At 34.8% G+C, this 13004-nt stretch overlaps 1 protein-coding gene across 6 annotated transcripts in view; it reads left to right on the forward strand.

The window, feature by feature from the left end:
- CACNA2D1 (calcium voltage-gated channel auxiliary subunit alpha2delta 1) overlaps nucleotides 1-13004 on the forward strand; it is a 362532-nt gene that overhangs the window by 284013 nt on the left and 65515 nt on the right. For all 6 annotated transcript variants that reach the window (XR_010998941.1, XR_010998943.1, XR_010998942.1 and 3 more), the window contains exon 12: nucleotides 2756-2860. Coding sequence is in view for 3 of the 6 variants with exons in the window: in XM_068189573.1 (XP_068045674.1) it covers nucleotides 2756-2860 (105 nt within the window). In the remaining 3 variants the exon portion in view is untranslated. The remainder of the gene's footprint in view (nucleotides 1-2755; nucleotides 2861-13004) is intronic.

The following is a 13004-nucleotide window of genomic DNA, read 5'->3' on the forward strand; positions in this document are numbered from 1 at the left end:
AAGTTTTATACAGCATTTTCCTATTATTTATTGCTACCTTAACTTGCTTCTTTGAAAATCATAATACTTCAGCTTCAGCAGTTGAGGAGCGTTTTTTCCCTCATATTTATGGTTTCTTAAAGAAAAATCAGTGAAAAATGCATTCCTAAAGTGTCATGTCACAAGATATAATTGTAACCTGCCACTAATAGAGTTAATTTTAAAGATGTGAAACTTGTATAAAACAAAAGCAATGTTAAATGCAGTACAAAATGCATCATGTCTCGCTTGCCTGTTTGAAATAAAACAATAATGCCTGTATCAAATAGAAGAGAGAGCTAAAAACTAATACACAGCTCAATTCCTCTTGTAATCTTTTTTTAATTTAAGCTAAGCTGCTTCTTGCCCTGGGAAAGCTCCTGTACAGACAACCCATTCCCATTCAGCTGTGGCCCATTGGAATGCTAAGGCCAACTGTTCGGAAAAATGATGAAATTACATCAGATTTTCACAATTTGTTATGGATTCACTCCCTAAGCCAGTATCTCTCCAATTTAGACCAAAACAGGCTGTTGGGGGGTTGGGGTGTGGGGAGGAAGATGTGTTTTTTAAATTCCTTAGATATCATCTGGTTCCAACACTCCTGCCATGGACAGGGGCATCTTTCACTAGACCAGGCTGCTCAGAGCTCTATTCAGCCTAGCCTTAAACATTTCCAGGGATGGGGTAATATGATATGGTTTGAATTTATTAATGTTCAGGTTTCCAATAATGTTTGGGGGCCAAAATCTTGGATATTTTATTCTGTGGCATTAGTGTCTTTAGTGTCTAAACAATATAGTGTAAGTAAATGCACTTCTGTAAGTATAAGGAGATGAGAGAAAACTGATTTTTTCTGATATGCTAAGCATATGCTAAGTAAGTCACAGAAAAGTCCTGCTTTAGGCAGTGAAAGCAAAGCCTAGCTCAATTTCCCATTGCCCATAGTAGTGCTTCTTTTAAAATCCATAGAAAAGTTCCATAATATGAGCAAATTTTGATCCCCTTCCTTGTCCCTCTGCTCTTATTTTGGTCTATATATCAAATCACTGTAGATGTAGGTGAATTTCTTTATTTATGAGGTACCCAACCCTACTTTTATTACTTTTTTAATATCGAGAGAATTGCAGCCCAAAGCAGTATCTTGCAAGTTACATTTCACAAGTGAAAAATGGTCATAAATTATTTAATCACAACTGAAACACCGTGTGCTGATGAGGTTGGAGAGAAGGTATTGATTTCAGCCAGGTTTTATATGTTGTTACATGTGAGGGAATCTTTGGGCTTGATTTCTTTTTTTTTCCCCAAATTATTAAATTTGAAAGTAAAAATAGTAAGAAAAGAAGTAATACTTCACTGAATATTGGACAGGAGTTAGAGCAGTGAGTAGAATGAAAAGTGGCAGAGGAGAGTGGGATCATCACACCTGACTAGCCTGGTGACAGTCACAAAGAGTAAAGCAGGAGGGAACTGGGAACTTTGCAAGGACAACTCTCCTATTTATCTTCCTGACTCTAAAGTAAATTCATATAGCAAAATTCAGGCTCAAGGAAGGAGAAGTTGAATTTGTTTCACTGGATCTCTAAGGGTTTTACTTGGTCAACACCAGCTACTCAGAAGTACCAAGGTGGGTCTTACTGGGACCATTTGTATGCAACACAAAGGACAAGGAAGACAAGGAATGGCTGCAGAAGTAATAAGCAATTTGCTTAGACTAGAGTCTTAACTTTTAGAGAATAAAAAGGAGCCAAAATTCATGCTCACCTCTATTGATCTGGCTTTGGAACAATGTTATTATTTCTTTGCAAAACACGCTGCCTTTTTCTCAGGGGCTTTACTAGTTACTTTGATGAATTAGGAGTCAGAGGGGTTTCTTAATTCTGTTTCAGGCTTGCTCTCCACAAGTAATGGAACATGCTACATTTTTCAGCTCTGAGATGCAACATAATTGGAAAAGTGGGTGACGGAGAGATTTTAATAATCTAGGTGGTCATATCTTGGCTGCAATATATTATGTAAACCTTATTCTAAAATATTTTTCTAAAGATTAGTAATTAACTTGAGAGTATTAATAATTTTAAGAACAACATGAAAGAATTAAAGATTTAAAGCATGGAGCTCAATTAAAGGAAATATGACAAAAATATTTTGAAGCTTATAAGGTGAATATCCTATAGGATACTTAAATTAACAGAGTTTTTATTCAAACAGTCAGTGAGCTGGAAAGTTTATGTGAGTAGGAGTCCAACAGAAAAAAAAACTAACATATTCAGTAATTCATTACATGTCCATTGTTCCCCAATTTCCACAAGGAAAGTAATGATAAGGGAAAAAAAGTAAGGATGAGAAAAGAGTAAAATTATTTTGAAATCCCCACAGTGCGAGTCTCATGAAGAACATCTGTTGAGGAGCACTGTGGGGTTGATGTGATGAGTATGAGCTAAAGAGCTCTCCTTGTGTTTGTGGAGGTGAAAGGAACTACCAAATCCCTGTTCCATTCTGTTGGGCCAGATCTGAAGTGACTCATATTTAAGTATCATGGAACAGCGAAGTGGCTTGGTTTATTTTATTTTATTTTTTGTTTAGAGGGGGGTATTGAATGAAATTCTAAAATATTTATGTTTTGACATTAACATGTTAAAGGAGTAAGTGTGTAGCTATAAAAGCCATCAGATAGAATAGTTGTTATTCCTTATGGCCTGAAATATAAAAACTCTTCTGTTTCTATCTCCTACAGCACAGTGTCTCCAGAGCTAACTGCAATAAGATTATTATGCTGTTTACAGATGGTGGTGAAGAAAGAGCACAAGAAATTTTCCACAAATATAATGAAGACAAAAAAGTAGGTGATATATAAAAATATTACTGTATGAAATACAACAGCATAAATGTATAAAGTACTTAAAAAAACTTATAAGTATTGCTCCTTAGGATACAAAAATCTTTTTTCAATCTATAATATTTATTTGAAAAATCATAAAATATATTTAAGGTTTTACACTTTGTGACTCATTGATCTCAAGTGATGCAGAAGTATACTGTAAACCATAAAGAACCCAACTTTCTGTTGACACTTTTCTTGCATTAGTGTAATCCCTGAATTATCCAGCAAAAACATAGGTAGTTAAATGATAGGATATATATGTGTATCTCTGTCTCCTCACTGCAAATATCTTCTATGTGCTTTTATTGTTTGCCAGGCAAAGGCAAAAGGAGAATTCAAGGTTAGAATCTGAATTTGAATAGATTTGGGCTGGAACAAACCCACATTTTTCCCAGTGAGGCTAATTATACCTTTGAATGTCTTAGCAAGGAGTGGGATGGCTTTCTGCTGATGAAATTTGATCTGTGGTTAAAGCAGAATTATGGGTTTGACATGAGAATCCCTGGATGAGTTATCTTGCTTAGATAAAATTGGATTATTAGCTGTGCTGGTTTTGGGTTTAATTTTTGAATCAAATCAAATTTCTGGTCTGGCTTTTGCATACTTAAAGATTTTAAAATGCAGGAGTTTGTACATGAAATATAGCAGCTTTTAAAGTTGTTTCCTATTAAATTTCAGTGCAAAATATTATTTATAATTATTATAAGATTAATCACATTCTAAATAGAATGGAATATGAGCTGGATTCACACTGCAACTAAGCATTTACTTTTTCTAGAGCCTGGGCTTGTGCCTACATATGTGGAGTTTTGAGAGTTGTTTTTTGTTTTCTTTTGAGAAAAGCAGCTAAAAGTTAGAATATGATTCATGAAGGCACTTCAACAATTGCCATGGATGTATATGCATGAAGCAGTGGAAGCATTTAATTGGCAATCCTCATATGTTTGAATTAATCCTTTCAAAAGTAGAGCTGGAAATGCAGTGCTCAATTTGTATCTTGACCAGAGATTGAATCACTGACCTTGAATAATCATTTTTTGGCTGTTTTACAGTAGTGCTTCACACTGAATGATATGGTGGGGTTTAGTTAATCTTTGTGTCTGAGTTGAAAGTACTTTTTAAACTGGCAATTAGAAGAGAGAATGAAAGTTGCAGCCATGTGTGATTCACATGGCTGTACTCTGAAAATAAATGCAGAGACTCCTCTTCAAATTTGGATAGTAGTAGATAGATAGTGGTAGCTTTTATCACGTTACAACAGCAGCCATCAGCGTTTGGAAATGCCCCCATAAGGGGGAAGATGTACGATTAATTTCTTTTTTTTTGCATTTAATTTGCTGTATTAGGAGGAAGGTATAGTAAAATATTCAGTCCAAACAACAAAACAGATTGTAAGTGCTGAGATTTGTGATCTTAATTATGTCAGTCCTGATAGGTGATTATTCTGTGAAGTATAATAAATGAAACGTAGGATTTACTAATTTTAAATCATTATTTCATTGCATCATTTAATACTGTAAATTTTCACTGCCAAGGGTTGGGGTGGCTTTATATAAAACAGTATACACAGTCACTTTCTTGTTACCTCTTGTGAAGGAAGTTTGGGAGTTTTACTGCATACAGCAAATGTATAATGGTAATAATGGTCACTGTGTGCCAGTATATTATCATACATCATTGAATGCATTATCAATGCAATGCAAGGCATGTTTTCTACACTTTTTTATGATCTATGCATCTAAAAGTTCAAATCTTAGTAAACACTTCCATTTTGTCACTTGTCTAATGAAGCACTGGGTTGCTAGATATCAGTCCTTACTGGTTTTTTCCAAGGTGACATTGGAATTGCAGTAGCAAGTTTATGTAGGTGTAATTTAAAGAGCTATTTGCTTTCCCCTTTTCTCTTTCAATCAGTAATAATCCTTGTAGTGTTGAAGGGAAATTTATGGTTGGAGAACATCTAATGAGACTGCGCCAGTAAATTCTTTTTGAGAAGTCACAATGAAATCTCCCAACATCTTTCATAACATTCTAATATTTTTAAAAATAAGCCTTATACAAACGATGCTTGTGATAATGATCTCCTTAGGAAGGCTACACTTGATTCCAGAATGATGAGATGTGTGCTCTTTTGTTGTTGCCTCTGTATGTAACTTAATGTTAGTTCATTATCATTAGAGAATAGCATAATTGGTAGACACATTCCAGCATGAAAAATGCACATACACTTTTAATCTTGCTAAGTCATAATCACAAGTATTGTGTTACCTTCTTAGATTGAAGATTAGGCTGCTTTATATATTAAATGCTGAGATTGGAAGGAGATGTGGGTGTTGTTTCTGTTGTCTTTATTGCAGTTAATTTATAATTTAGTTCATAAATATCCAGTGAATTTCAGACTATGCTGATATTTATAATTTGTAGAGGGACAATTTAATAAAAGGTGTTAAAAGTTTTTCTGTGTTTTACAGTAGCAGCAGTTCATGGTATAAATATGTATCAGCATATGCATCTTCTTGCCTGCTCTGCACTTATTTGACCACTTGTCTTTGTGTTGTTGCATAAAGCATTTAAAAGATGAATCTTTATTGTCTTATGTCACAGTCAATCACTAAGGCACCACTGAGTTGTAAACTTGCTTTCTTTTTCTTATCCTAGCAAAAGACCATTTATTCAAATCTATTAATCCTTGTTCCCATCACCCTGATGTAAAATTGCTTCAGCTCTATAAGTATTTTCTTTTTCATGTCAGTTAATTTTTAAATCCATGCCATGAAAGAAGCTTGAGTTTCAACCCATCAAGTAACATGATTTAGTACACTTGTTTACAGTATCCTTTATGCAACCTTCAAGTTAGGTTAAATAATGCAATAAACACTTTAAAACTACTAAAAGAGAGTCTAGAATCTAGAAGCTGAAAAATAGTCCTTTTAAATTCGAACTTTTAATCTGTTTGAAATAGCATACAGATATATTTAAAACAGTTTTCTGTCTGTATAAATAATTTACAGTGTGAATAGGAGGGTTATTATAAAAGTTATGTAACACAGATTTGGGGAGAAACACTTATCTGTGTAAAGAGGAAAATCACAGTTGTGTTTCACCTTTGCATGCCTTTTTCCCTTTATAAAGTCAGATTCTATTGTCACACATCGCAGCTACATGCTGAGCCTGATATTTAAAAACTGGCATGTTTACCTTTATGGTGACATTTGGAGCACTCACATTAAATGTGTAAAATACCACACATGCTCTAAATTTCAGGAATGAGGGTGCTAAATTTCATTTTATTTGCACTCCTCCTACAGATGGCTTCACTGAAGATGGCAATATAAATTTAATTGAAATGTATGCCCTGTAGGCGTTTATCATGAGAATTTTGAATTCAGGTTGAAAATAGAAAACCAGAGATCTTTGGGGCAAATTTCCCCTTGGAAACTGTGTTTAGAAAGATTGCTCAACTTATGTGAGCAGAAAAAGACCTTAAACATGCCTTGTGCACTTTTAATTCTTTGAAGTTTCGTAGAATGGCAGAGGTTTGTGTGGGTTGGATGAACTGACCTGACACACAGAGGCAGGATTAGTCTGACCCCTCAGGTAGGAGCAGAACTATAAATTGGGTCTTATGTCCCATTCTCACAGAATTATCTTCCATAATTAATGCAACTTCATTTTTTTGTAGATTTTTCTGACAGTATCATTTGAGAGGAAATTATGTGAAGAGAAGTTTTCCAATAACTCAGTTCCATTAAGAATATCTGTATGTGATAGGCACAGAATTGCTACTGTGGTAGACTTCCCACAGGAGAAGGCTCCAGCTTGCTGGAACTCCCCTGGGAAGCTTAGAGCTGCCACTGACTTCTTCCAAATGGGACACATTCAGCATGTCAATAGAGTGATAAAATGAAATATTTATGAGAGAGAACTTGTAAAACTTTCATTAAAAAAAAAAAAAAGCCAAAACAAGCCTTCTACTCTCATTACCGGTGGAGTGAACCATTTTCTTTTTTGGCTTCAATCCATTAGTGCATAGCTGCAAGTCAATAAAACTAAAATCAAAACTATGTTAATTTAGGCAGTGGTGTATGTATTGTTCTAGATGACTACAAAGGACATTCAAACAAGCCCATGACATTTCCACTTTGGGTAGCCATGGAATTCTCATCAGGGATCAGACTGACCAAATGTAACTTTATATGGTCACTTACAGAGCTTAACATTGAAATGGCATCTTTCACAACACTAGTGTCAGCTTTGAATAGAACTGAACAGCTGTCAGAATGCACCCCAACAGGTTTGGCATTTCTATGTGTGTGGTAGGCTTGTGACACTGGATATAATGCAAAGTAATTAAATTAATGGTTGAACAAAGCTTGAGCTAGCTGGTTAAACTTGCTCCCCAGTCCTTTTAATAATCACTTCTGCCTTAAGAATGTATCACCTTCCAGCTGTTAATTTTACTTTATTGTATGTTCCATGATGTGCACAAATGGTAAACCTAAAATATTCTGGGTGAAACTTGGGTCAGTACTCAAAAATTCCATAATCCATTACTTTTTCTGTCAAAGTAAAAAGTGGAAACTGTTATTAGAATATTCACAGAATAAGCATCTTATTCTAAAGGCAAATTGCCTTTTTTTTTACCTCTTAGCTCCACTTATTAATTAAGGGCTTGCAATATACCTACTGTCCCAGTTTTTGGATTCCTAACATAAATTAATTCCACTAAAACAATGAATTTAAATGTACCATATCTTAGTCTCCCTCCTTTGACTGTCATTACCCAAATAAGCTTTGGTAATAGTCAAGCTGCACAATACTAAGCTTTGTAAGTCTTCAGTTTATAAACCCATGCAATAGCAGTTTGAGGGGGAGGGGGAGGTTAGTAGGGGTTTTTGTCTTTTTCAGTATGATATTAGGCACACATTTTTTTCCCCATAAACTTAGATTTTGAACCACAATTACCTGACGGTTGTGAAGCTTTGTTTCCCTACTAGGAGTCTGAATTCAGTGATTTTTAAGATACTCTTTTTCAAAAATACCTATACATTGTTCTTTCAGCAGTCATCTTCTCAGCTAACCTGCTAGGCTGCCATGTGTCCATGCCCTGGCAATGCTCTTGGATTACAACAGTCTGCCCATCTATCCTACACTATCTTTCACTAACCCCTTTATGCTTAGACATCACCAAACATCACCAAGCCTTTCCTGGAGACTTCAATAATGAAGTAATATCCATTATATTATTTCTACTTTTTTCACTTTTCCATTCAGCCATTGCATCCCCTGTGCTGTTCTGTGTGAGGACACCTGGGTGAGGTCGCTGCAGACTTTAAGAGGTGCAGCAGAAAGTGCAGTGGGGCTGAGGGGGGCTCTCTTAGGAAGATCTGCTTGCAGAACCTTTTCATGCATGTGTCTGCACACACATCTCCTTGTTGGTGTAAGCTTCTTTATGCTGCTGTTTCATTATGAGCATGATTCTAGGTTGCCACGTGGCATTTTTGTCTCCCTTGGAAGATAAAAATCCATGTGGAGGTGTTGAGAACTGCAGAAGACTAATGAAAGTTTTAATATCGCTTTGTTGAAAAGTAACCTTATCAGTTTTATTAAAGTCATATGTATCTGTTACATAAAACCCAACTGGCAGCTTGTTTCCTTCAAATTTGGCATGGAGGAGGCTATTTGATACTTCTATTTTTGTTGATCTTCAATTCCAAACACTGTAGTAGTAGCAATTGATTCAGTGCATCACATTGAGGATGCTGCAGATGGCATAAAATGATTAATCAAGGGAACAAGGATAGAATATCAGTTAATATAGAAAGCACATTATGTTTGTTTTGGGACAAATGCAAGAGAGTCAGACTGCATTTTGCTTATTTATGCAAACAAAATGCTACATATGGCATAGCTGGTTGAGGCTAGACGTCAGAGGGTCTGTCCTGTCTCAGCCTCCCCATATATTAACTGTGCATTCAAAATTGTGAATTTGCAATTGCTGTGAAATGCCTTGTGATTTGATTCTGTTCTTCTGTAATTCAAGAATTGGAGAGCTGGGACTTTCTGCAATGAGCCTTTTAATAACTCTCCTAATGATGTTTATATAACCTCTTCTTTAAAGTATCCTGTTCCACAGCTTCCTTGGGTATTTACATTCTTCTCTTTCAACAGCTACCTGTTTAGAAAGCTTTCTTAGATTTCCTTAAGACAAAGTAGGATTAGAGGATTTAGGGTTTCTTTTTTCCTTTCATTTTACATTCTTTAATAAGAACAACTAATTCTTATAATAATATCCCTTCCATTTTAGGAAAAAATTTCTATGTTGAAACTTTCATCCAAGTTTGTTATCCAGCTTTTGTCTTTTCAAGTAAACAAACTCATTTCTTTCAGATTCACCAAACGTGTATCTTAGATTATATTCATTCTTTATTCTTTACACCCTTTTTGTGTATAAAGGCACAATGTTACTCTTGAACAGTGAGAGAAACTTTGATGGTATCAAGACAACAGAGCATTTTATATATATATATATATATGTGTGTATGTGTATATATATATATATATATGTATATGTATATGTATATATATATATATTTATTTTTTTAATGCATGTCAGCATAATTTACCATTTGTATGCATAGAGCATACCATAAGTATGCAGAGATCATAACTTACCATTTTGGAACTGTGTTATATTATTGAACCATATTTTGTTTTTTGCTTTATTCTGAATCTTTTTTCCCTAGATGTTTCGGGTTTTTTGGTTGTATGTTTTGTTGCTGTTTTTCTTTTTTTTTTTTTTTAACTGTTCATCTTCGTTCTCAGTATCTGTGCTCAATTTTCCAAATCTTTTTAATCCTACATTATATTCAGCTGTTTTTTCTTGTATACTTAATGTTTTCTTCTTCGTCAATTGCCATTTTTCTTTAATCCTTCATTCTTTAGATTATCTTCCTACATTACTCATTCAGCTAGCTAATTCTCTGTGTTTGTTGGAGTTGGTCTCTTATCCTTTTTTTACTGCTATGAAACCTTCCTTTCCTTGCAATAAAAATAACTTCTTGATCTTTCACTCAAAGTATTTTCTTTCTCCTAGATTTACAGATAATTCTGCCTTAAAATTAATATATAAATTAACTGTTCTTGGCATCTTCTAGAATAAGAAATTTTCCTAACCTGCTAGAAAATATTCAGTAATTATGTCTCACATTATAAGTTTTGTCTGCATGACCTTATATATTTAAAGTTATAAATAATTTTTCTATGCTTCTGGTGTTTATTAGGGGAAGTTCAATAAATAAAAACTGACTGTGATGAGCCAGTTACAGAGAACAGAGACAGAGAAGTTCTAAGTTGTGTTACTGTAGAGGCCACATTAGAGAGGCTCACGTTTCCCCTTAATTTAAAAATACAAAGAGTGAAGAAAATTTAAAAATTAAGAATTGTTTTCTGCAGATAGAGAAGCCAAAAATGATGGAAGAAAAAAAATCCATAAATATGATTATGAAGATTTAGAGATGCTTTTATGTAAAATTGCCCATTCTGATACGATTCTGACATTTGTATTATCACTGAGTCTAGAGTTTTCCAAAGGTTAACTTTACAACATTGGTTTGAAAATGCAACTTCCTGGGAAGAAACTGCAGAAGTTGTCCACTTAATAGAATACGCAGTATAACTGAGGTGGCACAACTGAATAGCATTTTAAAAACAATTAACTGTTATTTAGTGACTCTAAAACTTGATAGAAATCTTAGTTTCTAAATGCTTCTTAGGCCACGTCGTAGGTGGATGTTGAGGATTTGTCTGTTAGTAGATGGAAAGGTTTGCCAATGCACGGGTGGAAAAAATGAACAGAAAGAAGAGTTTATAGCTGGGCTCCAAGAGGGAAAGTACAGAACAGGAATTTCTTTAGGGGGCAAGAGAATAAGGGAACAGCTGTAACAAGCACAAGCTGAATGCATGCAGCAGCCTAAATAGATGACAGGTTAAGAAGGAAATGAAGATTCAAAAAAAAAAAAATATTTACAATCCATTTGGGTACCAAGAAATATTTGCTTATATATGCATGAAGCATAACAGAGGAAAGGGATGTGAAATGAGACGTTAGAGTGCAAGTGTAGGTGAACTGTACATTCCACCCAGGCAAGTAGAAACCTTGTGCAACTTCAGTGTAGAGTATTAAAGATTGATGCAGATGTTGTAAGGAGGGGTTGCTTTTTAGGAGAGAACATCAGCTCATGGGATGGAGGAGCTCTGTTTGAGAAGACTTATCTAGAGTAAGAACTACTAAATGTCACTGAGAAGGTCTTTTTCTAAAGCACCCTTTATTATGAAAAAAAAGCCAGGTAAAAGGTCATCTTAAAAGTAGGGAGTGAATATGCTGGTAAATAGAAAATACCCTGATCTCTGCTTAGAAACTCACTTGGATTCAGAATCTTGATTAGTCTCAAAGAAAAGGTTAAAATCTGCTCTGTCATACCTCCAGGAAGTCACAGTAACATTATCAAAACTTTTTCATGGTACAGGACAGAATTTAATATGGAGAATTGAATGTGCTATAAGAACTGATTGTCTTTAATAGAAGAATGAGAAACTGACTTTGTGATCTTGTATTTGCATGGTGAGGGAAGTATGAGCTTCTAATTATTTTGAGGTTTTCACAAACATTTTTGTAGGTCGTAGTCCTGAAAAATAGAGGAAAAAAACTAAAAAATTATCTTTTTTTTCAGAAGAGAATCAGTTCCTATATGCAGTCTTTGAATTCTTATCCTATTATGTATCTCCTTTTTGCTGTTTCTATATTCAACTTCTGTTTGAAGCCAGTAATTTCAGTTGAACTCAAATGCATGTTAGCCTTGTATCAAATTCAAAGTAATATTTTCAGTGTTTACTGAGGCTTAGATGAGAATTCTGTCCTTCATAATCTCATCCTAAATCACGTGCAAACAAAAACATCTAAACCACAGTGACCACAGAACCTGGAGTGCCAGTTGCAAATTTATTTTTTTAATAATTCTGAATTTATTTATATGGATTTTTTTACAAGGAAGTATTTATTTTATTTGTAAATCCTTTTTAAGCCATCACTCTGAATTGTATAATGCATTTTGACAATACTGTACTCTCAATCCTATGTGTAGACAGGAAAAAAAAATAACCTCAATGCTTTTTTGTTGCAAAATTAATCTGTGGATGCTATTTCATCTGAAAAGAAAAAACAAACTCTCTAAGGCAAATTTTGCCTATAATAAATTTCTCTGTAAGAAGCATATTTATAATTAGGTCTGAAGACCTCTTTTTTCCTTGTTTCTTTTTAAAAAAAATAAAAAGACTCAAAAATCATCAAAATCCATTTATATCACATTATAGAGAAATGGCTTACACCTTGTCACATAAAGTATGATTTATTAGAGTACATTTTCTCTGCTCTTCTCTTTCAGCCATTAGGAATGCAAAATTTAGATCTAAATTTACTAAGAACATTCTGGTACAAGCTGTTCAATATATCAAGGCTATAGACATCCCACCCCTCAAGGTTGTTTTACCTGTGGATTGCAGGAGAAAATCACTTGTATTTTATTTCTGAAAATTTAATTTATTTAGCTGATTAGAAAAGAAACAAAAATGCATATCATTCAGCAGATGAGTGAACTGTGTCATGATTAAATTTATCTGTATCATTAAGAGCCCACGGGATAGGTGGCAGCTGTCTGTACATATTCAATGCTCCGCATAGACAGTCCCGAGATTTCAGGTGCAGTTTGGCAAGAAGTACAACGAGTGGATGGCATGAACTGCTTGAATTAATCATTAGCTGTGAAGGACATTCTCTATTCCATGGGTGCACAGAAGCCTCTCTCTCTCAGCCCTGCTCGGGCACTTGCCAGCTGCTGACAGGCGTCGTCGTCACCGCCTGCTTGTGTCAGTAATGGCACCGACCTGCAAGCAGAGGCAAGGTCAGGCTGTCCTCAGCACAGCCCTGTGTGGCACTGCTCAGTTCCCATCAGTATACAGTAGCTGTTAGTTTTTTTCCACCTAGGAAAGGAAAACTTGCAGCATTTTCATCCCTTAATCTGCCTCTTCTAAGATACCATTCTGT

This window comes from Anomalospiza imberbis, chromosome 5 (genome assembly GCF_031753505.1).
Source record: "Anomalospiza imberbis isolate Cuckoo-Finch-1a 21T00152 chromosome 5, ASM3175350v1, whole genome shotgun sequence".
Taxonomy (NCBI): Eukaryota; Metazoa; Chordata; class Aves; order Passeriformes; family Viduidae; genus Anomalospiza; species Anomalospiza imberbis.